The sequence below is a fragment of the Ranitomeya imitator genome, chromosome 7, assembly GCF_032444005.1.
Source record: "Ranitomeya imitator isolate aRanImi1 chromosome 7, aRanImi1.pri, whole genome shotgun sequence".
Classification (NCBI taxonomy): domain Eukaryota; kingdom Metazoa; phylum Chordata; class Amphibia; order Anura; family Dendrobatidae; genus Ranitomeya; species Ranitomeya imitator.
The window spans coordinates 84,584,499-84,611,608 of NC_091288.1; the positions used below are offsets into that span (position 1 = coordinate 84,584,499).

At 45.9% G+C, this 27,110-nt stretch overlaps 1 protein-coding gene across 1 annotated transcript in view; it reads right to left on the reverse strand.

The window, feature by feature from the left end:
* MPP4 (MAGUK p55 scaffold protein 4) overlaps nt 1-27,110 on the reverse strand; it is a 149,578-nt gene that overhangs the window by 42,060 nt on the left and 80,408 nt on the right. Inside the window, exons 12-15 of the mRNA XM_069733562.1 lie at nt 24,498-24,555; nt 16,270-16,290; nt 15,832-15,851; nt 14,837-14,873 (exon numbers count right to left, since the gene is read on the reverse strand). Coding sequence (XP_069589663.1) covers nt 14,837-14,873; nt 15,832-15,851; nt 16,270-16,290; nt 24,498-24,555 — 136 coding nt within the window. The remainder of the gene's footprint in view (nt 1-14,836; nt 14,874-15,831; nt 15,852-16,269; nt 16,291-24,497; nt 24,556-27,110) is intronic.

The window sequence follows — 27,110 nt, forward strand, 5'->3', positions numbered from 1 at the left end:
CTAGCCAGTCATAGACTGGGTGATTTAAGTAACAGACCTAATCATAATAAGAGATTAAAAATCTTATAAATGGCCACGCTATAGTCCTTACCCATAAGTCTCCACTGTTAGAGCCTGAGCGATGCAGCCCCAACGCGCGTTTCGCGTTGGCTTCCTCGGGGGGCTGTAACTCACTGTGTGCCATTAATGCTCATTATATAGGGGAGTACATTAAGCCGGTGTTGTTGTGCGGTGCACGCTCAGAGCGTCGCGTCCCGCGGCCGAAGCACTTCCTGCCTCCAGCCCCAGCATCACCGAGCGGGAAATCCCGCGTGAAGTCATTAATCAGTGGCACCGGAACTTGCAGAAGCCTTTGGCGATGCACCGCTGAAAGGTGCGCTCTGGGCACCGGACACCATATTTACTGCTGGATGGACCTCAGAACTACATCTTTGGTAAGGGCATACAATCGCCAGATTGAAATAATAAATAAGTGAAGAAACATAGCGCTCCTATAGGACAACCCCTTTAGATGCTGCTGTAGTAAAAGGAAAAATCCCAACCAGTGCCCCATCAAAAGATAGGGCACTAAATTAGAAAGAGAAAATGAGAACGCAGCAGAGTGATCAATCACAGAGCGGCATGCATCTCACACCTAAAAATGAATATAGGTCTTAATTATTGCATAGAGACCTCATTGTCACCTGAAATAAATAAGGAGAGACAACAATACTAATAAAGTGCAAAGTAAATAAGTAAAGTGCACAATAAAGTGAAAACATATGAAAATATATATACCAAAAAACTACATAATATTAGTAAGTGAAAGTGCAAAAACTACACCTAACAATGAGTGACATAAAAGTATCACACATAATATATAAATATATAGGACTAAAAAGTCTTTTTAACAAAGTGAACCATAAATAACACATAGTGATCCATGAAGAAGAAGTTTGTCTCCCCGAAATCTTGGATGCAAATAACAGGTAGCAACTGAGGTTCATATCCATAGACAATTGTATTATTCCTCTTATGTCCAGTCCTCCAAGCAGACACAGGGACCCATATATAAGCAAAGATTTTGTTGAATTTCCAAGTATAAATACATAACTAAAAACAAACATAAAAAGACACAATGAGACAAAATTAAAAATTAAACCAGAGAGGTAGGAAATTTAAAGAAATGGAACAAAACTAATGTGTTCATTTAAACCCGCTGGAGTTAGGGCTCCCAGCACGTGTAACAAAGCGGCATTCCCGCTGTGCCAAAGTCTTCTTAAGGTCCCCTCCTCTGATCCCCAGCCGTATTCTGTCGATCCCCCACATCTGGAATCCAACCGGATTACATTTGTGGTAAATACTAAAATGTCGGGGGATGGTCTTTAGTCCGCTGACATCCACAACATTTTTGGCTGCCAGAATGTCCCTGACATGTTCACGTGTCCTCACCCTCAACTCACGCGAGGTGAGGCCCACGTACAACAGGCCACATGGACACTTAGCGCAGTACATCACGTATGTAGTGCTGCATGAAATGTAGTCCAAGATTTTAAAACTACGTAATCCGTCGGCAGAACAGAAAGAGGTAGTCCTAATCAGGTTCCTACACCCCAGGCAATCACCACAGGGATAGCATCCGTTTTTCTGTTTGCCAGAATTAAACAGGCTTGGGGCCTTTGCAATATAATGACTATTTACCAGAAGATCTTTCAAGTTCTTACTTTTCTTAGGTGTCATTAATGGATAATCTGGTATACATTTTGTCACCTTTTTTTAGGGTTCTGGGAAAGGACCATCTTCCCAGATGGTGCACACGCCGCCTCCCAGATCCTTGGGTGGTACCGATATATCGATGACGTCCTGTTCATCTGGCAGGGTCCTGTTGAAGAACTGAGGTCTTTTATGTCAGGTTTGAACTGCAATGACTTCAACATCAGGCTCACGTATACTTACTATCGTGAAGAAATTTCTTTTCTGGATATACTGGTTAAAAAACAAAATAATGGTTCACTGCAGACAGACATTTTTAGGAAAGAGACCGCAGTCAATTCACTGCTGCATGCGAGCTCTGCACACTCCAGGTCCATGATACAAGCTGTGCCCACTGGGCAGTTCCTCCATATGAGGAGGATTGTTATGACCTGGTGGTTAAGAGGCCACACAGAAATGACCTGATGGCTAAAACGCAACATGGAACGAGCTCTGAGAAGGTGGTATCTCTACTGACCGCAGTCCCTACCCTAATCCTAACAACACAACTAGAAATAGCCGGGGATGTTCCTGACACTCCCTAGACACCTCGTCACAGCCTCAGATATAACTATCCCTAAAGAAGGAAATAGAAAGCTATCTTGCCTCAGAGAAACCCCCAAAAGGAAAGACAGCCCCCCACAAATATTGACTGTGAAAGGAGAGGGAAATGACGAACACAGAAATGAAATTAGTTTTCAGCAAAGGGAGGCCAAAACTAAACTAGATAGACAGAGAGCAAAGGATACTGTGCGGTCAGTATTAAAAACTACAAAATCCACGCAGAGTTTACAAAAATGAACTCCACACCGACTCACGGTGTGGAGGGGCAAATCTGCTTTCCCAGAGCTTCCAGCTAGCCTGAATAAGACAAAGTGACAAGCTGGACAAAAGAGACAAAATGCAAAGCAATAGAATACAAACAAATGGACAAACAAAACTAGCAAAACTTATCTTTTGCAGACAAGGACTGGCCATATGAGAAAACCAAGGGAAGAATCAAATCCAACCAAGAACATTGACAGCAGGCATGGACTAAAGCCCAGAGCAGGTTTAAATAACAAACCCAGGCAAGGCGATTAGTGAAGACAGCTGCTACAGCTACCTAACGGAGCAGCAGTTCCACTTGAAACCACCAGAGGGAGCCCAAGGGCAGAACTCGCAAAAATACCATTAGCAACCACAGGAGGGAGCTCCAGAACGGAACTCACAACAGTACCCCCCCTTGAGGAGGGGTCGCCGAACCCTCACCAGAGCTCCCAGGCCGATCAGGACGAGCCAAATGGAAAGCATGAACCAAATCGGGAGCATGAACATCGGACGCAACAACCCAAGAATTATCCTCCTGGCCATAACCCTTCCACTTGACCAGATACTGAAGCTTCCGCCTCGAAAAACGAGAATCCAAAATCTTCTCTACCACATATTCCAATTCCCCCTCAACCAACACCGGAGCAGGAGGATCAACGGAGGGAACCATAGGTACCACATATCTCCACAACAAGGATCTATGGAACACATTATGAATGGAAAAGGAAGCTGGGAGGACCAAACGAAAAGACACTGGATTGATAATTTCAGAAATCTTATAAGGCCCAATAAAGCGAGGCTTGAACTTAGGGGAAGAAACCTTCATAGGAACATGACGAGAAGGCAACCAGACCAAATCCCCAACACGAAGCCGGGGACCAACACACCGACGACGGTTAGCAAAACGCTGAGCCTTCTCCTGAGACAACGTCAAATTGTCCACCACGAGTCCAAATTTGCTGCAACCTGTCCACCACGGAATCCACACTAGGACAGTCAGAAGGCTCAAGCTGCCCTGAAGAAAAACGAGGATGAAAACCAAAGGCGAAACCAAGGTAGCCGAACTAGCCCGATTATTAAGGGCAAACTCGGCCAACGGCAAAAAGGTAACCCAATCATCCTGATCAGCAGACACGAAGCATCTCAAATAGGTTTCCAAGGTCTGATTGGTTCGCTCCGTTTGGCCATTTGTCTGAGGATAGAATGCAGAAGAAAAAGACAAATCAATGCCCATTCTAGCACAAAAGGACCGCCAAAACCTAGAAACGAACTGGGAACCTCTGTCAGACACAATATTCTCCGGAATACCATGCAAACGAACCACATGCTGAAAAAAATAATGGAACCAAATCAGAAGAGGAAGGCAACTTAGGCAACGGCACCAAATGGACCATCTTAGAAAACCGGTCACAAACCACCCAGATGACAGACATCTTCTGAGAAACAGGAAGATCAGAAATAAAATCCATGGAAATATGCGTCCAGGGCCTCTCAGGAATAGGCAAAGGCAAAAGCAACCCGCTGGCACGGGAACAGCAAGGCTTAGCCCGAGCACAGGTCCCACAAGACTGCACAAACGAACGCACATCCCGCGACAAGGAAGGCCACCAAAAGGACCTAGCCACCAAATCTCTGGTACCGAAAATCCCAGGGTGACCAGCCAACACCGAACAATGAACCTCAGAAATTAACCTACTAGTCCATCTATCAGGAACAAACAATTTCCCCACAAGACAGCGGTCAGGTTTATCAGCCTGAAACTCCTGAAGTACCCGCTGTAAATTAGGGGAGATGGCATAAAGAATCACCCCCTCCTTGAGGATCCCAGCCGGCTCAAGAACTCCCAGAGAATCAGGCAAAAAACTCCTAGAAAGGGCATCAGCCTTCACATTCTTAGATCCAGGAATATACGAGACCACAAAATCAAAACGTGAGAAAAACAAAGACCACCGAGCCTGTCTAGGATTCAACCGCTTAGCAGACTCGAGGTAAATCGGATTCTTGTGATCAGTCAAGACCACCACGCGATGCTTGGCTCCCTCAAGCCAATGTCGCCACTCCTCAAATGCCCACTTCATAGCCAACAACTCCCGATTGCCAACATCATAATTACGCTCAGAAGACGAAAATTTTCTGGAGAAGAAGGCACAAGGTTTCATCAAAGAGCCATCAGAATTTCTCTGAGACAAAACGGACCCTGCCCCAATCTCAGAAGCATCAATCTCAACCTGAAAAGGGAGAGAAACATCTGGCTGACGCAACACAGGGGCAGAAGTAAAATGACGTTTAAGCTCCTGAAAGGCCTCAACAGCCGCAGAGGACCAATTCACCACATCAGCTGTTGTGAATTCTGTGGCAGAGCTCCCTCCTGTGGTCACAAGTGGTACTTCGGCTGGTTCTCTCTGTGAGCTTCCGTTGGTGGAGGAAAGTGGTACTGCGGCTTCTGAGTTTCCTTCCTCAGGTTATGTGGTGAGGTCGTTAGGTGTTTCCCTATTTAACTCCACCCAGTGCTTTGATCCTGGCCTCCAGTCAATGTTCTAGTGTTGGACCTGTTTCCTCCTGGATCGTTCCTGTGGCTTGCTGCTCTGCATAGCTAAGTTCCTCTTTGCTATTTGTTTGCTGTTTTTTTCTGTCCAGCTTGTCAATTTGTTTTTTTCTGCTTGCTGGAAGCTCTGGGACGCAGAGGGTGTACCTCCGTGCCGTTAGTTCGGTACGGAGGGTCTTTTTGCCCCCTTTGCGTGGTTTTTGAAGGGTTTTGTGTTGACCGCAAAGTTACCTTTCCTATCCTCGCTCTGTTCAGAAAGTTGGGCCTCACTTTGCTAAATCTACTTCATCTCTACGTTTGTCTCTTCATCTTTACTCACAGTCATTATATGTGGGGGCTGCCTTTTCCTTTGGGGTATTTCTCTGAGGCAAGGTAGGCTTATTTTCTATCTTCAGGCTAGCTAGTTTCTCAGGCCATGCTGAGTTGCATAGGCAGCGTTAGGCGCAATCCACGGCTGCCTCTAGTGTGGTTTGTTAGGATCAGGGATTGCGGTCAACAGAGTTCCCAAGTCTCAGAGCTCGTTCTCGTTTTTTGGGTTATTGCCAGGTCACTGTATGTGCGCTGACCTCTATGTCCATTGTGGTTCTGAATTATCTTTCATAACAGTACTGGAGGCCAATGTACTAATGATTCTCAATAGAGGGAAAAAAGAAGTTCTGAGACCATTTTTTTTCCTTTGCACTGTGTTTTGCCTTTTTTTTCCCCTAGACATTTGGGTGGTTCAGGACACAGGTGTAGCAATGGACATTAAAGGTCTGTCTTCATGTGTGGATCAGCTCACGGCAAGAGTACAAAGTATTCAAGACTTTGTGGTTCAGAATTCTATGTTAGAACAGAGAATTCCTATTCCTGATTTGTTTTTTGGAGATAGAACTAAATTTCTGAGTTTCAAAAATAATTGTAAACTATTTCTGGCTTTGAAACCTCGCTCCTCTGGTGACCCAGTTCAACAAGTTAGGATCGTTATTTCTTTTTTGCGGGGCGATCCTCAGGACTGGGCATTTTCCCTTGCGCCAGGGGATCCTGCATTAAGTAATGTCGATGCATTTTTCCTGGCGCTCGGATTGCTGTACGATGAGCCTAATTCTGTGGATCAGGCAGAGAAGAATTTGCTGGCTCTGTGTCAGGGTCAGGATGAAATAGAGGTATATTGTCAGAAATTTAGAAAGTGGTCCGTACTCACTCAGTGGAATGAAGGTGCGCTCGCAGCTATTTTCAGAAAAGGTCTCTCTGAAGCCCTTAAGGATGTTATGGTGGGATTTCCTATGCCTGCTGGTCTGAATGAGTCTATGTCTTTGGCCATTCAGATCGGTCGACGCTTGCGCGAGCGTAAATCTATGCACTATTTGGCGGTATTACCTGAGCTTAAACCTGAGCCTATGCAGTGCGATAGGACTTTGACCAGAGTTGAACGGCAAGAACACAGACGTCTGAATGGGCTGTTTTTCTACTGTGGTGATTCCACTCATGCTATCTCTGATTGTCCTAAGCGCACTAAGCGGTTCGCTAGGTCTGCCACTATTGGTATGGTACAGTCAAAATTTCTTCTGTCTGTTACCTTGATCTGCTCTTTGTCATCGTATTCTGTCATGGCATTTGTGGATTCAGGCGCTGCCCTGAATTTGATGGACTTGGAGTATGCTAGGCGTTGTGGGTTTTTCTTGGAGCCCTTGCAGTGTCCTATTCCATTGAGAGGAATTGATGCTACGCCTTTGGCCAAGAATAAGCCTCAGTACTGGACCCAGCTGACCATGTGCATGGCTCCTGCACATCAGGAGGTTATTCGCTTTCTGGTGTTGCATAATCTGCATGATGTGGTCGTGTTGGGGTTGCCATGGCTACAAGTCCATAATCCAGTTTTAGATTGGAAATCCATGTCTGTGTCCAGCTGGGGTTGTCAGGGGGTACATGGTGATGTCCCATTTCTGACTATTTCTTCATCCACCCCTTCTGAGGTTCCTGAGTTCCTGTCTGATTACCGGGATGTATTTGATGAGCCCAAGTCCGATGCCCTACCTCCGCATAGGGATTGTGATTGTGCTATCGATTTGATTCCTGGTAGTAAATTCCCTAAAGGTCGACTGTTTAATTTATCTGTGCCAGAGCACACGGCTATGCGGAGTTATGTGAAGGAGTCTTTGGAGAAGGGGCATATTCGCCCGTCATCGTCGCCATTGGGAGCAGGGTTCTTTTTTGTAGCCAAGAAGGATGGTTCACTGAGACCTTGTATAGATTACCGCCTTTTAAATAAGATCACGGTTAAATTTCAGTACCCCTTGCCATTGTTATCTGATTTGTTTGCTCGGATTAAGGGGGCTAGCTGGTTCACTAAGATAGATCTTCGTGGTGCGTATAATCTTGTGCGTATTAAGCGAGGCGATGAGTGGAAAACTGCATTTAATACGCCCGAGGGCCATTTTGAGTATCTAGTAATGCCATTCGGACTAGCCAATGCTCCATCAGTGTTTCAGTCCTTTATGCATGACATCTTCCGAGAGTACCTGGATAAATTCCTGATTGTGTACTTAGATGACATTTTGATCTTCTCGGATGATTGGGAGTCTCATGTGAAGCAGGTCAGAACGGTGTTTCAGGTCCTGCGTGCTAATTCTTTGTTTGTGAAGGGATCAAAGTGTCTCTTTGGTGTGCAGAAGGTTTCATTTTTGGGGTTCATCTTTTCCCCTTCTACTATCGAGATGGATCCTGTTAAGGTCCAAGCCATCCATAATTGGACTCAGCCGACATCTCTGAAAAGTCTGCAAAAGTTCCTGGGCTTTGCTAATTTTTATCGTCGCTTCATCTGCAATTTTTCTAGTATTGCTAAACCATTGACCGATTTGACCAAGAAGGGTGCTGATTTGGTCAATTGGTCTTCTGCTGCGGTGGAAGCTTTTCAAGAGTTGAAGCGTCGTTTTTCTTCTGCCCCTGTGTTGTGTCAACCAGATGTTTCGCTTCCGTTCCAGGTCGAGGTTGATGCTTCTGAGATTGGAGCAGGGGCTGTTTTGTCGCAGAGAAGTTCTGATTGCTCGGTGATGAAACCATGCGCCTTCTTTTCCAGGAAGTTTTCGCCTGCTGAGCGTAATTATGATGTGGGCAATCGAGAGTTGCTGGCCATGAAGTGGGCATTCGAGGAATGGCGTCATTGGCTTGAGGGAGCTAAGCATCGCGTGGTGGTCTTGACTGATCATAAGAACTTGACTTCTCGAGTCCGCCAAGCGCTTGAATCCTAGACAAGCTCGTTGGTCGTTGTTTTTTGCCCGTTTTGACTTTGTGATTTCATACCTTCCGGGCTCTAAAAATGTGAAGGCGAATGCTCTGTCTAGGAGTTTTGTGCCCGACTCTCCGGGTGTATCTGAGTCGGCGGGTATCCTCAAAGAGGGAGTAATTGTGTCTGCCATCTCCCCTGATTTGCGGCGGGTGCTGCAAAAATTTCAGGATAATAAACCTGATCGTTGCCCAGCGGAGAAACTGTTTGTCCCTGATAGGTGGACGAATAAAGTTATCTCTGAGGTTCATTGTTCGGTGTTGGCTGGTCATCCTGGAATCTTTGGTACCAGAGAGTTAGTGGCTAGATCCTTCTGGTGGCCATCTCTGTCGCGGGATGTGCGTACTTTTGTGCAGTACTGTGGGATTTGTGCTCGGGCTAAGCCCTGCTGTTCTCGTGCCAGTGGGTTGCTTTTGCCCTTGCCGGTCCCGAAGAGGCCTTGGACACATATCTCTATGGATTTTATTTCAGATCTTCCCGTCTCTCAAAAGATGTCAGTCATTTGGGTGGTCTGTGATCGCTTCTCTAAGATGGTCCATTTGGTACCCTTGTCTAAATTGCCTTCCTCCTCTGATTTGGTGCCATTGTTTTTCCAGCATGTGGTTTGTTTGCATGGCATTCCAGAGAATATCGTTTCTGACAGAGGTTCCCAGTTTGTTTCGAGGTTTTGGCGAGCCTTTTGTGGTAGGATGGGCATTGACTTGTCTTTTTCCTCGGCTTTCCATCCTCAGACTAATGGCCAGACCGAACGAACCAATCAGACCTTGGAAACATATCTGAGATGCTTTGTTTCTGCTGATCAGGATGACTGGGTATCCTTTTTGCCTTTGGCTGAGTTCGCCCTTAATAATCGGGCCAGCTCGGCTACCTTAGTTTCACCGTTTTTCTGCAACTCTGGGTTCCATCCTCGTTTCTCTTCAGGGCAGGTTGAGTCTTCGGACTGTCCTGGTGTGGATACTGTGGTGGACAGGTTGCAGCAGATTTGGACTCATGTAGTGGACAATTTGACTTTGTCCCAGGAGAAGGCTCAACGTTTCGCTAATCGCAGACGCTGTGTGGGTCCCCGACTTCGGGTTGGGGACTTGGTTTGGTTATCTTCTCGTCATATTCCTATGAAGGTTTCCTCTACTAAGTTTAAACCTCGTTTTATTGGTCCGTATAGGATTTCTGAGGTTCTTAATCCTGTGTCTTTTCGTCTGACCCTTCCAGATTCATTTTCCATCCATAACGTATTCCATAGGTCATTGTTGCGGAGATACGTGGCACCTATGGTTCCATCTGTTGATCCTCCTGCCCCGGTTTTTGTGGAGGGGGAGTTGGAGTATATTGTGGAGAAGATTTTGGATTCTCGTGTTTCAAGACGGAAACTCCAGTATCTGGTTAAGTGGAAGGGTTATGCTCAGGAAGATAATTCCTGGGTCTTTGCCTCTGATGTCCATGCTCCCGATCTTGTTCGTGCCTTTCATATGGCTCATCCTGGTCGTCCTGGGAGCTCTGGTGAGGGTTCGGTGACCCCTCCTCAAGGGGGGGGGGTACTGTTGTGAATTCTGTGGCAGAGCTCCTTCCTGTGGTCACAAGTGGTACTTCGGCTGGTTCTCTCTGTGAGCTTCCGTTGGAGGAGGAAAGTGGTACTGCGGCTTCTGAGTTTCCTTCCTCAGGTTAGTGGTGAGGTCGTTAGGTGTTTCCCTATTTAACTCCACCCAGTGCTTTGATCCTGGCCTCCAGTCAATGTTCTAGTGTTGGACCTGTTTCCTCCTGGATCATTCCTGTGGCTTGCTGCTCTGCATAGCTAAGTTCCTCTTTGCTATTTGTTTGCTGTTTTTTTTCTGTCCAGCTTGTCAATTTGTTTTTTTCTGCTTGCTGGAAGCTCTGGGACGCAGAGGGTGTACCTCCGTGCCGTTAGTTCGGTACGGAGGGTCTTTTTGCCCCCTTTGCGTGGTTTTTGAAGGGTTTTGTGTTGACCGCAAAGTTACCTTTCCTATCCTCGCTCTGTTCAGAATGTTGGGCCTCACTTTGCTAAATCTACTTCATCTCTACGTTTGTCTCTTCATCTTTACTCACAGTCATTATATGTGGGGGCTGCCTTTTCCTTTGGGGTATTTCTCTGAGGCAAGGTAGGCTTATTTTCTATCTTCAGACTAGCTAGTTTCTCAGGCCGTGCCGAGTTGCATAGGCAGCGTTAGGCGCAATCCACGGCTGCCTCTAGTGTGGTTTGTTAGGATCAGGGATTGCGGTCAACAGAGTTCCCACGTCTCAGAGCTCGTTCTCGTTTTTTGGGTTATTGTCAGGTCACTGTATGTGCGCTGACCTCTATGTCCATTGTGGTTCTGAATTATCTTTCATAACAATCAGCGCCCTTCCTCGTCAAATCGGTCAGAGGCTTCACCACACTAGAAAAATTAGCAATAAAGCGACGATAAAAATTGGCAAAGCCCAAAAATTTCTGAAGGCTCTTTACAGATGTAGGTTGAGTCCAATCATGAATGGCCTGGACTTTAACAGAGTCCATTTCAATAGCCGAGGGAGAAAAAATGAAACCCAAAAAAGAAACCCTCTGAACTCCAAAGAGGCACTTAGACCCCTTCACAAACAACGCATTAGTACGAAGGACCTGAAACACCATCCTAACCTGCTTCACATGAGACTCCCAATCATCGGAGAAAACCAAAATATCATCCAAATACACAATCATAAATTTATCCAGATAATTCCGGAAGATATCATGCATAAAGGACTGAAATACCGATGGAGCATTAGAGAGCCCGAATGGCATTACAAGATATTCAAAATCGCCTTCAGGCGTATTAAATGCTGTTTTCCATTCATCACCTTGTTTAATACGCACAAGATTATACGCCCCTCGGAGGTCGATTTTAGTAAACCAACTAGCACCCTTAATCCGAGCAAACAAATCAGAAAGCAAAGGTAACGGATACTGGAATTTGACAGTGATCTTATTGAGAAGGCGATAATCTATACAGGGTCTCAAGGAGCCATCCTTCTTGGCAACAAAAAAAAATCCCGCTCCCAACGGTGATGAAGACGGGCGAATATGCCCTTTCTCCAAGGACTCCTTTACATAACTCCGCATAGCGGCGTGCTCTGGCACAGACAGATTGAAAAGTCAGCCCTTAGGGAACTTACAGCCAGGAATCAAATTAATGGCACAATCGCAGTCCCTATGAGGAGGCAGGGAACTGGACTTGGGCTCATCAAATACATCCTGGAAATCCGACAAAAACTCAGGAACTTCAGAAGAAGGGGACGAGGAAATGGACATCAAAGGAATATCACTATGTATCCCCTGACAACCCCAACCAGTCACAGACCTAGATCTCCAATCCAGCACTGGATTATGTACCTGTAACCATGGAAAACCCAGCACAACAACATCATGCAAATTATGCAACACCAAAAAACGAATATTTTCCTGATGTGCTGGAGCCATGCACATGGTTAACTGTGTCCAGTACTGAGGTTTATTCTTGGCCAATGGCGTAGCATCAATCCCCCTTAAGGGAATAGGACTCTGCAAAGGTTCCAAGGAAAAACCACAGCGCTTGGCAAATTCTAAGTCCTTTAAGTTCAGGGCAGCGCCAGAATCCACAAATGCCATAACAGAAAAGGATGACAATGAGCAAATCAGGGTAACAGACAAGAGAAATTTAGGCTGCACAGTACTAATGGTAACAGACCTAGGGACCCTCCTAGTACGCTTAGGGCAATCAGAAATAGCATGAGCTGAATCACCACAGTAAAAACACAAGCCATTCTGACGTCTGAATTTCTGCCTTTCTGCTCTAGTCAAAATCCTATCACATTGCATAGGCTCAGGACTTTGCTCAGAGGACACTGCCATATGGTGCACCGCCTTGCGCTCACGCAAGCGCCAGTCAATCTGAATAGCTAGAGACATAGATTCGCTCAAACCGGTAGGCGTAGGAAAGCCCACCAAAACATCCTTAAGGGTTTCAGAAAGACCTTTTCCTAAAATAGCAGCCAGCGCCTCTTCATTCCATTTAGTGAGCACAGACCATTTTCTAAATTTCTGGCAATATAACTCTGCCGCTTCCTGACCCTGACACAGGGCCAACAGTGTTTTCTCAGCATGCTCTACTGAATTAGGTTCGTCATACAACAATCCGAGCGCTTGAAAAAATGCATCTACATTCAATAATGCCGGATTCCCTGTTTCAAGAGCAAATGTCCAGTCCTGAGGATCACCACGCAGCAAGGATATGATGATTTTCACTTGCTGAATGGGATCACCAGAAGAACGGGGTTTCAAAGCAAAAAAACAATTTGCAGCTATTTTTAAAGTTCAAAAACTTGGATCTGTCCCCAAAAAACAAATCAGGAGTAGGAATTCTTGGCTCTAGAGCCGGAGTCTGAACAATATAATCTTGGATACTCTGGACTCTTGCAGCAAGTTGATCCACACGAGAAAACAAACCCTGAACCTCCATACCAGAGCATATATCCAGCACCACCCAGATACAAGAGGAAAAAGAAGACAGAACAGAGCACAGAAAAAAAAATGGTTCAGAACTCTTCTTTTTTCCTTCTTTTGAGATGCATTCAATTCATTCATGGCCTGCTGTACTGTTATGACCTGGTGGTTAAGAGGCCACACTGAAATGACCTGGTGGCTAAAACGCAACATGGAACGAGCTCTGAGAAGGTGGTATCTCTACTGACCGCAGTCCCTAATCCTAACAACACAACTAGAAATAGCCGTGGGATGTTCCTGACACTCCCTAGACACCTCATCACAGCCTCAGATATAACTACCCCTAAAGAAGGAAATAGAAAGCTATCTTGCCTCAGAGAAACCCCCAAAAGGAAAGACAGCCCCCCACAAATATTGACTGTGAAAGGAGAGGGAAATGACGAACACAGAAATGAAATTAGTTTTCAGCAAAGGGAGGCCAAAACTAAACTAGATAGACAGAGAGCAAAGGATACTGTGCGGTCAGTATTAAAAACTACAAAATCCACGCAGAGTTTACAAAAATGAAGGAGGGGCAAATCTGCTTTCCCAGAGCTTCCAGCTAGCCTGAATAAGACATAGTGACAAGCTGGACAAAAGAGACAAAATGCAAAGCAATAGAGTCCAAACAAATGGACAAACAAAACTAGCAAAACTTATCTTTTGCAGACAAGGACTGGCCATATGAGAAATCCAAGGGAAGAATCAAATCCAACCAAGAACATTGACAGCAGGCATGCACTAAAGCCCAGAGCAGGTTTAAATAACAAACCCAGGCAAGGCGATTAGTGAAGACAGCTGCTACAGCTACCTAACGGAGTTAGCATCTCGGCTTTGGGAAAATGGCCGCCGCGATCTCTTCTGCGCACGTGCGGCATCCTGCGGCCATTTTCCTGAAGCCCCGTGCAGCAGAGCACTCCATCTGCGCACGCGCGGCCCCAGGAAGATGGCCGCCCCCACCGATGACAGGGGGTAATAGCGCAGATCGTGTGCTGCTCCTTCACGTGCGCGCAGTGGATTCGTCACTGCGACATGCCCACGCCACTACGCCACCAACGGAAAGCTGGGGAAGAAAGGAGCGATGTCACCACGCCCATCCGACCTGACCAGCCTGATTGACAGGCGAAAACGGCGACTTTGGTAATGTATTTCTCAGCATAGGTGGGGAATCAGGGTACACTACATACACTATAGTAACGCACAGCGCAGGCCCTATTTAACAGTATTTATATCTCAATCTGAAAAAACGGGGTGACAGGTTCCCTTTAAATGTGACTGTTCTTATTGGTATATGTCATTATCGATTTGTAGCTATATAATAAACTTATTTTTATTCAGAATATTGTACTCTCCTTTTGGTTCATTTGTATTGATTTGCTGTCTGAGAGTGTTCTGGGCTAAATTTAGCACCCCCATGATGACATTAGAGGGGATTTGATATTTTGGAATATGTTTTCTGTCTTGAAGACTGTGTTGCAGGAAAGGACAGGAAGTATAAGTCTAAACAACAAAAGTGGCCATTGTAAAAATTGCAATATTATCAATTTAAAAAATAAAGATTGATACAAAAGGAATATATTTAACACAAAAACCTAATTTAAACAAAACAATTGTTCGTTCTCTGATGGCACGTTTCCTATAAGTGAGATAGTAAATCCTACAAAAACACTACATACAAATACTGTGATGTGTGCAACATTATTAAAAAAAAAAGACTGACTGGCAATAACCACATCTACTCACAGAGGGATTCTTTTATGGAATTTTTTATTTATTTATTTTACTCACTTATATGGCGCCATTAATTCCACAGCGCTTTATGGACATTATCGGAATTTCAATGCTTTTATTAACGACCTATGTGTGTTGAATATTTATTTCTGCAATCTTGTTTCATTATAGTCTTCATATTTATTAGGATGTGGGATTCTCGTGGATCTGTGTGTATAATAGTTAATCCACATTCCTTTGCTACAATAACAAATCTCAGACTTACCAATAACATATGCCTGTCCATCACTGCCATAGTCTTCCTCGCCTTAACATGCATGTAAAAACAGGAAGGTGTGAGAGAGGATGTTATTATAAAACCTGTCATTCTTTACCATAACATCAAAGTTCTGTGTTCTGTAAGACGTTATTGGAAAACTTTGTGCGCGCATTGAACATTTAGGACCGTGGTTCACAAATGAGATAATCAAAGTGCAGAACAGGCAACACAGAACGACTGGAAAAATAAACAGGAAAAGCGAACTAGAAAATGAAACATAAACTAACATGAAAATATAAAATACATTAGTGTTTTTGTAATCAGAATATCATTTTGGACTAGTGACAATTCTCCAGCTGTAATGGGTTCATTTATGTAGCCAGTTATTTTATGGAGCATCCTTTCCTCGGGTAGGCTCATGACAGTAATGTCCTCATAGAATATCCATAATGTCACTGTGTAACAAAGTTGAACTTTCCCCACCATCGTTATGACTAGTAGAGGACATCGGGGAATGATCGCCTTCAGGTACCTTAAACTTACACCCTCTGTCAGGGGCCTCTCAGCCAGCCAAATCGGATCTCCTGCTTTGAACTGATGAGGGGCAATCACCTACAAACACGTGTCTACAACTTGAGTGTCTGGTTTGGTATTAGACACGGCTCGGTAAAGCCTTTTTTTGACTTTTAGGATTGCTACCTCCAACAGGAGGCACCGGAGTTCTAGTTCTTTCTCTGAAGAGGATATTTGCACATTAACGGCCAAGCAAACAGACAGTGTCTAATGACTCAGCAGCTGAGAAGGAACACAGTTTATTTTCCTTGCGTGGCACATATGGCAGACCATAGAAGTGGCCGATCTGCAGCGGTCATTAGAGAAGTTTACATCCACCAGCCAAGTGGTCATGGCAATGATCAATGCCCCTGCCCAATGCCTAATCTACACCTAGCCTGGTAATATATCAGTTCTTAAAAAATAATCATGAATTATAATGATTTCACTTTACCTCCTTTCAATTCCTCTGGTGAGATGAAAGGCCGAAGAGAAATAATATAAAATGATTATTGATTATTTGCACTGCATTTATAAAGGATATTACGTGCAGAACGGCTGGCTTCGTTCTTTGGGCAGCAGATCAGAGCGTGGCTATACACAGAGCGGTATAATGCTGGGAACATGCCAACAGATACTGGTTACCAGATGGGAAGAAACACTCAGATCAACGTTTTTATACTGTATCACTGTATCTTTGCATTGCCAAATAGTTATAAGATATATTAATATTTTCAAGCCAATATTTAATATATTCAATATACACATGTGACTGTTATAAGTTGTGTGATCAAACCTTTTATTACACTGAATACAAGACTCATTGTATGAAGTGAGTACAGCACTAAGTGATTTCTAGCACTACATAACCTCAAATGTATATTTACCTGATTCAAATGTTTCCTCATCTAGCCAAAGAAAAAATAGAGTGAATCATTATTTATAATTTTATTATTTTTTATGTTTCTTTATTATAAGGGGGCAGTCAGACAGCCATATAAATCGGATCGAGATCGGAGCGCAATGCACAGACTGGCCGGTGATTCTCCCGACCTGAGCGTGACAGCTGCATTACAAATACATGAAACTGTCATGGTTGGGTGAAGATAGCCACCGGCCAGTCGTGGACTGCATTCTGATATCGGTCCGATTTATACAGCCGTCTGACTGCACCCTTACAGTAAAATTATTTTAATGTCCTAGCAATAGGACAGTTCAGATTATGGATTATTAAATATGCTATATTATCAAATAATTAAGGAAACATAGAAATTCACTAGTAAAAAAAAATACATTTCAGAGTGAAAGCTTAAAAAAAAAACTAGGTCTTAAATGGTTAAAATGGCAAGGTGCTTGTAAAAACAAACAATGTCGCAAATTTGCATTCTGTAAACCTTCTTTATCAGTCTCCAAGGCTATGTTTATAAATATCCATCCACCATGTAATCCAACCATTTCCCACAACTTGCAGATCGTTTTCCCTTAAATGTATATACACTTTTCATATTTGACCATTTAACTAATCTACTCCTCAATTTTAAATTATTAATATGTCTGGTCACAAAGAGAAGTTTTCCAATAGTAATTATCTTATTTCTTGAACCCATTAGTCCAGTAACCCCACCCAAAATATAATCTCTTGTTCTCACTGGTGTTTTAATTTTACTAATCTCAGATATATTGTATATGAAACAACTAAGAATTTATACTCATATTGTGTCCATAAGAGCTTACACTCTACAGGAGACAGACAGGACCCTGCTGACCATAAGAGCTTACACTCTACAGGAGACAGAGAGGACCCTGCTGACCATAAGAGCTTACACTGTACAGAAGAGAGAGAGGACCCTGCTGACCATAAGAGCTTACACTGTACAGAAGAGAGAGAGGACCCTGCTGACCATAAGAGCTTACACTCTACAGAAGAGAGAGAGGACCCTGCTGACCATAAGAGCTTACACTCTATAGAAGAGAGAGAGGACCCTGCTGACCATAAGAGCTTACACTGTACAGAAGAGAGAGAGGACCCTGCTTACCATAAGAGCTTACACTCTACAGGGGAGAGAGAGGACCCTGCTGACCATAAGAACTTACACTCTACAGGGGAGAGAGAGGACCCTGCTGACCATAAGAACTTACACTCTACAGGGGAGAGAGAGGACCCTGCTGACCATAAGAACTTACACTGTACAGGAGACAGAGGACCCTGCTGACCATAAGAGCTTACACTCTACAGTAGAGAGAGAGGGCGTCGCGTCACCTATACTCTACAGGAATGAGAGAACTCTGCTGTTCATAAGAGCTTACACTATACAGGAGAGAGAGAGGACCCTGCTGACCATAAGAGCTTACACTCTACAGGGGAGAGAGAGGACCCTGCTGACCATAAGAACTTACACTGTACAGGAGACAGAGGACCCTGCTGACCATAAGAGCTTACACTCTACAGTAGAGAGAGAGGGCGTCACGTCACCTATACTCTACAGGAATGAGAGAACTCTTCTGTCCATAAGAGCTTATGCAGCGCCCCAGAGTCCTGATTGTTGCAGTGATGTTGCTCTCCCACCAGGGGGAGTGATGTTACGTCTGATGGCACCAAAGGAGTTAAACCCTGCCAGGTATCACAGCCACACACACATTTCACACTCCAGTCCACTAGGGGGAGCTAAGGGTTCTATCTACTAGGCCACTCCTCACATTAGGGTAAAACTGGTGGGTTGGTGAGAAAGTGGAGCAGAACGAGGAGAGAGGAGTTCCTGGTTGGAGACTAGCGAGAAAGGTCTCCAGGCCGAGCTGGCTGGAGCAAGGCCCAGTCAGATCCAGACTATGGTCTGAGGAGGAGGACAGAAGGCACAAGGAGCTGCGCCTGCACCTGATTGCGGCAGCCTCTTAGGAAAGGACAAGAAGGGAAACGTGTCGTAGTTAGTGAGAAACGAAGTCGTAGCAACAGGAGTAACAAATCAGTGGGAGACCAGCTAGAAGGAGGCTGCCTCCCCCTGAAGCACAGTACCGGTGGCCGGAGCACTGAGGGAGTAATAGACTCTATGCTTTACTTCAGAGACCGGCAGGGCAGTCAGTTCCAAGCTGGCTGTCCGACCTAAGAGCCTAAGCAGACAAGTTGGCAACGTGGAGGAGGGGCGACACTAGGGTCCCTATAAAATAGCCTCAGGCCACCAACGTCATACGGGTTTTGTCCTATCCATCTGGGGGACAGGAGAAGAGTAACAAGAGTGAGGACCCTATTAGGAGCTAATGCAAGTAGGGACCTACTACGTTACTGTGCGCAAAGGGAAGGCTACTGATTTCCACCTGGCTTAGGGGACTCTGGAATTGCCATCAGACCGGCCGGACTCTGCCGACCCTGTAACCTGGTACCCCGGACTGTGGATGCTGAAGCCTCCAGTAAAGGTAAAGAGACTGCACCCACTGTGTCCTCATTATTCACCACATCTCGCATCACCCACCATCAATATCTACACTAATGGGAAGCCCTGGGGAAATACTTCACCTGCGGGAAGGTATTCCATCTAGCTGCCATAACATCACCCCAGTGGACCCCTAAGCGGCGTCGGTCACCCTGACTGAATACCACAGGTGGCGTCACAAACACCGTACAAACTACACCTTTAATTGGGCATCCCTTAGCAGGGCCACGGACCGGGTCGGGCCACCGTGACATCCCCAGACAGAAGGGACCGAAGGACCCGGTACCGAGTACCCCATTGCCCTGCACCTGGGGGCGATCCACTTACACTATACTGGAGAGAGAGAGGATGTCGCTGACCATAAGAGTTTACACTCTACAGGAGAGAGAGCACCTGCTCTCCATAAGAGCTTAAATTCTACAGGAGAGAAAGGGCCCTGCTGACCATAGGAGCTTACACTCTACAACAGCGGTTCTCAACCTGGGGGTCGCGACCCCGAGGGGGGTCGAACGACCAAAACACAGGGGTCGCCACCTCTCTCACCTCCCCATCCACCTTCCCTGTTACATCCAGCTCCCGTAGTCTCTGATTCTCGTTACAATGGCTGACAGATTAACCTCTGCGCACGCGCACAACACTTCACTGCACAGGGCAACGCGCATGTGACAGGACAGCAAGTAAGAGGGCGGAGTGTGGGCGTGGTCATGGCTAAAGCTCAGTGATTGGATGGTTAGAGCTGTTTTGTGTACGGCTCCGACAGTGTCACGTGACGACAGCGACTGTCGCCATTGGTTGGACAGGGTGCTGGTGACGTAGAAGGTAGAAACGAGGAAGTTTTGACGGTAAACGGTAACAACAAGGAGTTATTCGTCGTTAACTGCCTAGTGTCAACACCGGGGGGCTGTAAGCGGACTCCACTATGTTTCGTGGCCTGGGAAGTTGGCTGGGCTTGGACCCGGAATCGGAACCACAGTCTGTGGAAGAAAAGATTCAACCGATACAGGACACGGGCGAGGAATCCGCAAGCACGGAGAAGGGAGACGGCACAGAGCCCGAAAGGATGGCACTGGATGACGCGGAGGACGTGCTGCGCAGACAGGCCACAAGCTTCAGCAGTAAGTCATGGCTGCTGGGCTGGGGTCCGGTGATCTGGCTGCTGCCGTTATCTGTAGTCACCGGCAGATCGTACCGTGCCATTATCCGGGGGAGAGGCCTCCGGGACCCCAATCCTGGCCAATGGTGCACAGCCACATGAGGGGGCTAAGAGCTTTCCCCAAGATGGTAATGACCCCTCACTGCGGAGATCCTTATTGTCATGGGTGGATCGGAGCTGCTCATCCGCTGTGGGACCCCGGAGAAAGTCCGCTAATTCCAGCAGTTCCCTGGACAATGAATGAGGCATCTCTGCCCCATCCACATGGGTTACAATGAGCAGCGGTCAGCTGTACACTGCAGCCACATCCATTGCTGACCTCATTCATGGCTGTCCGTAAGGCTAGCAGCATCTAGAATCTAGCCATATAGCGCTCTGCACCATTGCCCCATAGATGCTCCACATAAATCTGTGCTGCTGCTGCAATAAAAAAATAAAAAAACACATACTCACCTCTCTTGCTTGCAGCTCCTCGGCGCCACCTTCCCGGCGTCTCTCTGCACTGACTGATCAGGCAGAGGGCGGCACGCACACTATATGCGTCATCGCGCCCTCTGACCTGCACAGTCAGTGCGGAGAGACGCCGGGAAGATGGAGCGGCGCCCGGCGTGTGGAACGAGGGAAGGTAAATATGACATACTTACCTGCTCCCGGCGTCCCGCTCCTTCCCCCGGACAGCTGATCTTCGGTGCCGCAGCCTCCTCGAGTATATACGGTAATTGTTTTTGTGATTATTTATTATGTTTTATTTGTAGCAATGAGAATACAATACATAATGCATATCAGATATTTACATTCCGAATCATAACTAATAAAATTACAGTTTTAAAGTAGCCACCAAAATTATTTTTTGGGTTGGGGGTCACCGCAACATGAGGAACTGTATTGCGGGGTCACGGCATTAGAAAGGTTGAGAACCACTGCTCTACAAGATAGAGACAGGGCCCCGCTGACCATAAGAGCCTACACTCTACAGGAGAGAGGACCCACACTCTATAAGAGATTACACGCTGGACATAAGAGCTTATACTCTACAGGAGTGAGAGATAGGGCCCTGCTGACCAAAGGAGCTTAAACTCTACAGGAGAGAGAGTGGGCCCTGCTGACCATAAGAGCTTATACTCTACAGGATAGAGAGAGGGCCCTGATGACCACAAGAGCTTATGTAACCTCCCCAGGAACCCGTTTGTTAAAGTGGTGTTGCGTTCCTTTCGGGGAGGGTGATAACAAGCCCGGAAGTGAGGAGGATCTCTTTAACAGGTGTACTTACATGCAACATATTCTGATTCCAGGCCAGAAGGGAGAGCTCTAGACCCGGTTTCAGGGGAGCTTCCCTAGATACGTATGTATTCTTATTTGGAGGAGGAGTTAGTCAGTTTTGGAGGGAGATTGTGGCAGACAGTCTGGGAGAGGAGAGAGGAGAGTGAGCAGGAAAGCTAGTGCTGTGCAGCTACATGTGCTGCAGCTTCAGGCCAGAGAAGAAAAGCAGATAGCATTGCATATTTAGAACGTGCCAGAGGAAAGAAGCACAGGAGTATTAAAGAGCTGGAAGAGAGCTGCGACTGAGCTCCTTCCACACTGGAGCACAGGAAACGGGCACTGGGAGATCGAGGCTGTGTGGAACTCTATGTCCCATAGCAGAACCGGAGGGCAAAAGACTTCAGGTTGTCTGTCCACTCCCAAACCCGAAGGTACAGCAACATATAGAGCCCGGAGTCATCTGAGAGACAACTGTAAAAAGGCTCATGTTGCCTACCATGCGGGTACTGTCTTAGGACAGGGAAAGAGAGGACCTTGTTTTGAGCCTTAGGCAGCAAGGGACTCGCTCTACAGCGCAAGAAGGAAGGCTTACAACCTCACCTGGAAGGGGGATCCATAATTGCTCCCAGACCAACTGGACCTCACCTACACTTGTTACCAGTACCCTGAACTGTGCCTGTGAATCACCAGTAAACAGGTAGAGACTGCAACCTTGTGTCCTCTGGTTATTTCTGGCACCACACCATCTTTGCCAAATACACCGGGAGCCCTGGGGACCCAGCTTCACCTGTGGGAAGCCATATCATCCCTGCTGCCTTAACATCTCCCCAGTAGACCCCTTTAAGCACCATTGATCACCTCTGACCGAATACAACAGGTGGCGTAATGAACATTCTTATTTCTACTAACCCCTTTATAGACCTTCCCTTTAATTTGGATGCCCAGGGCCACGGACCAGGTCGTTGCCACCGTGACCACCCCTTTAATGATGACTGGACCCGGTACTGAGTAACGCCTAGGCCCTGACAGGCGCCCCACTTATACACTACAGGAGAGAGCCCTGCTGTCCATAAGAGCTTACACTGTACAGGAGAGAGAGAACACTGCTATCCATAAGAGCCTATACTCTACAGGAGAGAGAGAATCCTGTTATCCACAAGAGATTACACTCTACAGGAGAGAGAGGACCCCGCTGAACGTAAGAGCTTATACTCTAAAGCAGAGAGAGGACCCCGCTGAACGTAAGAGCTTATACTCTAAAGGAGAGAGAGAGGGTGTTGCTGACCATAAGAGCCTATACTCTACAGGAAAGAGAGGACCTGCTGTCCATAAGATCCTACACTCTGCAGGAGAGAGAGGACCCTGCTGACCATAAGAGCTTACACTCTACAGGAGAGAGAGAGGGCCCTGCTGACCATAAGAGCTTACACTCTACAGGAGAGAGAGAGGGCCCTGCTGACCATAAGAGCTTTCACTCTATAGAGGAGAGAGACTCTTCCAGTGACTCTGGAGATTTGAAACGACTCTGCCGTAGAAAAAGGTTAATGAGAACCACTGATCTGTGATGGCCGAGGTACTGACCTCCACTGCCCAAGATATGATAATCCATAATGTCACAATTAATTTTTGGATTTGTGACAGCTCTGGTTCTGCTTTCATTCAAATGTTGCTTTTTATCCTTTTGGGCCACCAAGGATTAATGTCAGTATCCTTGCTGGCAGCTGCTTTTTGGCTGGTCAGCTGATGTGGGTGGTGACAACTCCTACCATCTTATCAATAGTCACATGATGCATCAGCTGACTGTCGATAATAGAGTAATTCTTTGCAAACCAGCCTGGAGTTAGGAGCTCTCTGGTGTCAGTGGTGTAGCTGCTGCTAATGTGGAGTTTGGATTCTTGGTGCCACATCCTCTGCTGCTAGGAGCTTTCCAGCAGAGCCAGTTGTTGAGTATTGATACACTTATCTTTGTCCCGTGTTTGTCACTTCCCCTGTGCTTTTACCATCTGCAGTGGTGAGGCTAGCATCCTTGCCGGCCAGTGCACTAGCCAGGGTATAGTGAGGTGACAGCTAGGGACTAGGCACGTGAAGGCGGCGAGGGGACAGACCCGCATAGGGCGTTAGGGGAGCAGCTTAGGGACTGACACAGGTTGGAGTCAGGAGGTGCCCCATCCCTCGCTTCCTACTGTTAGGGCCTTCCTCTCCCTTTTCCATCCCGTCGTTGGTGTATGCTGTGTCATAGCTGCAGGACTTGTTGGGCAAGTTTTTATGCCAGCTGCAAATTGATTCTCAAAATATTCATATTTGCGTGAAACTGCAAATTTCAGGAAATTCAACTCAAACTAGGTACTCCGCAAATTAGTGAACTTATCTCTAATAAGTCTGCCACTTCATCTTAATTGATCACCTTCATACTGTTTTACCCTACTCTTTCTAACCAAGCCTTTTGTATTTGGTTGAGACAAGATTTCTAGCATTTAATCTGCTACCTTTGTATTACTCAGAGTTTCAGTTAATTTTCAAGTCACAGTTTTTTTCAAGTCATAGTTTTTGGTGTTCATATAATCAACTGCGTGTTTTGCTCAAAAACTCTGTGACACCCATAACTTTCTGCAAGACCCTTTTTTGTTTTCACCACGCTATTAAATTTACTTGGATCTCATATGACAATGCTATTTAGGATGCATTTTCACTGTGATTTGTTATGTGGTGTTGTTGGGCATTTGTGAATGTACTCTTGCAGGGCTTGCAAATTCCGTATTAAAATATACCGCATGTGTATAGTGGAAATAAAGATTAGATTATTAAATTTAGATTATTAAATACCGATTTCCTTTTATTCTATGCTAATGATAGAGCACTACAAATTGTAACAATATCCATTATGATGTCATGCTAAAAATGACATTTAACGTGTAGACCAGTGACTCCCAATCTTTTACTAAAGAAGAAATCCTTAAAACAGTACCCCTAAATTGAGGAAGCTCATTATGGAGATTAAAAAAACATTTCCGTAATTTTTGCCGAAAACTGTGATCTGGTTATTTGTAGACTGCACAATTGCAAAGAAGTCCCCTCCTATGGCGACATAAGCAATGCTCTAATCCAGTCCCTTCCCTACTGTATAAGTGACACTTCTCACTGCTTCTGTCATCTAGTGAACGGCTGAGCTTGTTTTAAAGAACACGTCTGCGATCATTGGTTGGAAAGATAAGATGTAGACAGTAAAACTATTCATCACACACAATATTTATGATACATACAGATAGTAAGCACTTACCAGCTTCTACAAATTTCTCATCAATTCTCATATCTTCCTCTATAAATGACAACACAGACTTAATGTAATTTTTTTTAAATGTAATAAATTATCCATATTGTTATATACATGCATGTGTTGGGACAAAAGCTTAAAGATTTATTCCCAATATCCCAATATAGTATTATAATAAAGTACACATACATTTTTTTCACTTGTGCCAATATAAATAATTTTTAAATCTGCCACATTTTGCACATATCACCACCCTAAGCGCGAGTTTCCAGAAGCTATTTACCCATCAGTTACCATTGGAACCATCCTTTAGTAGTTACAGCTAATGGTCACTCATGCGCAGGGCAATCTATCTCTCAGATGCCATCTTGCCAGCATAGCTCTGCTATGGAATAATGTGGAATGATGTCACGGATAGGGGCAGAGCCTCAAACATTGCTCTGCAAAGTCCATACCTGGAAGCAGCGGTGTGTGTGCTAAGAACTAAGAGGAGCGACATACTGCAGAATGTGAGCTTTATTTATAGGGAACAAAAAGAAGAGATGTACTGCAAAATGGGCTGTATATAGAGGGGACAGAAAGTAGAGATATACTGCAATATAGGGCTGCATATTGAGGGAACAGACATACGGTAATAGATATACTGCAGGAGGAGTCTGTAAATAGAAGGGACAGAAAGGAAAGATATACTGCAGGATGGGTCTGTCTGTGTAGTGGCCAAGAAGAGTAATATACTGCAGAAAAGCTGCATAGAAGGAGCTGAAAAGAGAGATACACTGCAGGATGGGGTTGTATATAGAGGGGACATAAAGGAGTGATATACTGCAGAATGGGACTTAGGGGACAGGAAGGAAAGATATATTGCAGGATGGGGATGTATATATAGGGGCCAAGAAGAGCGATATACTGCAGATAAGCTGTATACAGGGGACAGAATGAAGAGATATGCTGCAGGCAGGGCCGGCGTCAGCACCCGGCACAACGGGCAAATGCCGGGGCCTTGGGAAGAAAGGGGGGCCCACTAGCAGCTGGGAGAGCAGAGCAGGAGATAACGTGCTCTCTCCGCCCACAAAGTCACTGCTGGCTGCGTTCTCTTAACCCCTATGTGCCAGCTCTGACACAAGCATCTTCTCACTCAGTGAGTGCAGCCAGGCAGGCACACATAGGGGTTAAGAGAAGGCAGCCAGCGTGACTGTTTGTGGGCGGAGAGAGCAGTTCTCTGCTCTGGCCCCTGGGTGGCTGCAGACAGTGCTGCTGAGCTGAACTTATCAGGAAGATTCCGGAGGAGCTAGTCCTACCAGAGTGCAAAGGTATCCAGCAATAATTGCAGTTGGTCCTGTGGCTCAGTCTGCTGCTGTCTGTCTCTGCTGCCTAAAAATGTGGGTGATGTCTGGAGGAGCAGCTGGTGGGGTGCAGCCTGCAGCCACCCAGCTCTCCCAGAACCCCAGAATACATGCATGCTGCACCAAACCTGCACCAGTGGGGTAGGAAGAAGCTTAACCCCTTCCCATCTGTATGAAGGTTATTGCTGAACCTTAAAGATAACAATCTGACCCGCATAAATGGGGTTAACCAGATGCCAGGAGGAAGGGGAGCTGCTGCCATGTGGGCTGCTGGTGACTGGAGGGACTCTGCCCAGTGCTGGCATGTGGGTGATTTCTGCTCCGGAGTCTCAGCTTCTCTCCTCCAGGTCACACTGTGCAGTCACAGCAACATTGGTTGTGTCTGTCCAGGTCCCAGCAGCTGCCACTGCTCCCACCAAGGACATGGCATCACTTAACCCTTCCCCTGCAGCCACCGGCAACAAATCCACATTATTCCTTGATTAAATCAGGTTCCAACCCAATAGAGGAGCAGACATTTCCTGCTGCCATTAGAGCCCGGGAGGGGGTGACATTGGCTGCCCTGCTACTGTGTAGTGGGGGGTGACAAGTGTAACATAGGGTAACGATGACGGAGAAATGCACAGGATAATAGTGAGCGTGACAGAGGGCAGTGCATGGTATGGAGCAGTCAGGGGGTGGGCTGCAGGATCCCCCCATACTGTACATGATTGCTCGGGACAGGGAGGCGTTTAATGAGCTTCTAATGACGGGGCACTAATTGGGTCATTAGGGTTTGTGGAAAGGATTCAGCATCAGGTCCCTCATTAATGCCCGAGCGATGTTACTTTGTAGCACAGATCTGTTAGGGCCGCAAAACCAAACAACGTTGTTTATGTAGAAAAGTCTTTGTTTCATAGAAAAACTCAAAACAGAAAATATTTTCTGATACAACAACGCCCTGCTCACGACACTGCACAGCACCTCTCCTGTATATATACACTGCACAGCACCTTTCCCCCTGTATATATACACTGCACAGCACCTTTCCTCCTGTATGTATACATTGCACAGCACCTCTCCTGTATATATACACTGCACAGCATCTTTCCTCCTGTATATATACACTGCACAGTACCACTCCTCCTGTCCTGTATATATACACTGCAGAATTTACAATAGCTGTAACTCATGTAAGAAGTGAAATCTGGCATTGTAATATACATTTCTCTGCCGTATCTGTGCATCATGAATCGGGTATGTGTTAAAGGGGGGGGGCCACTGAGACTCTTTCGCC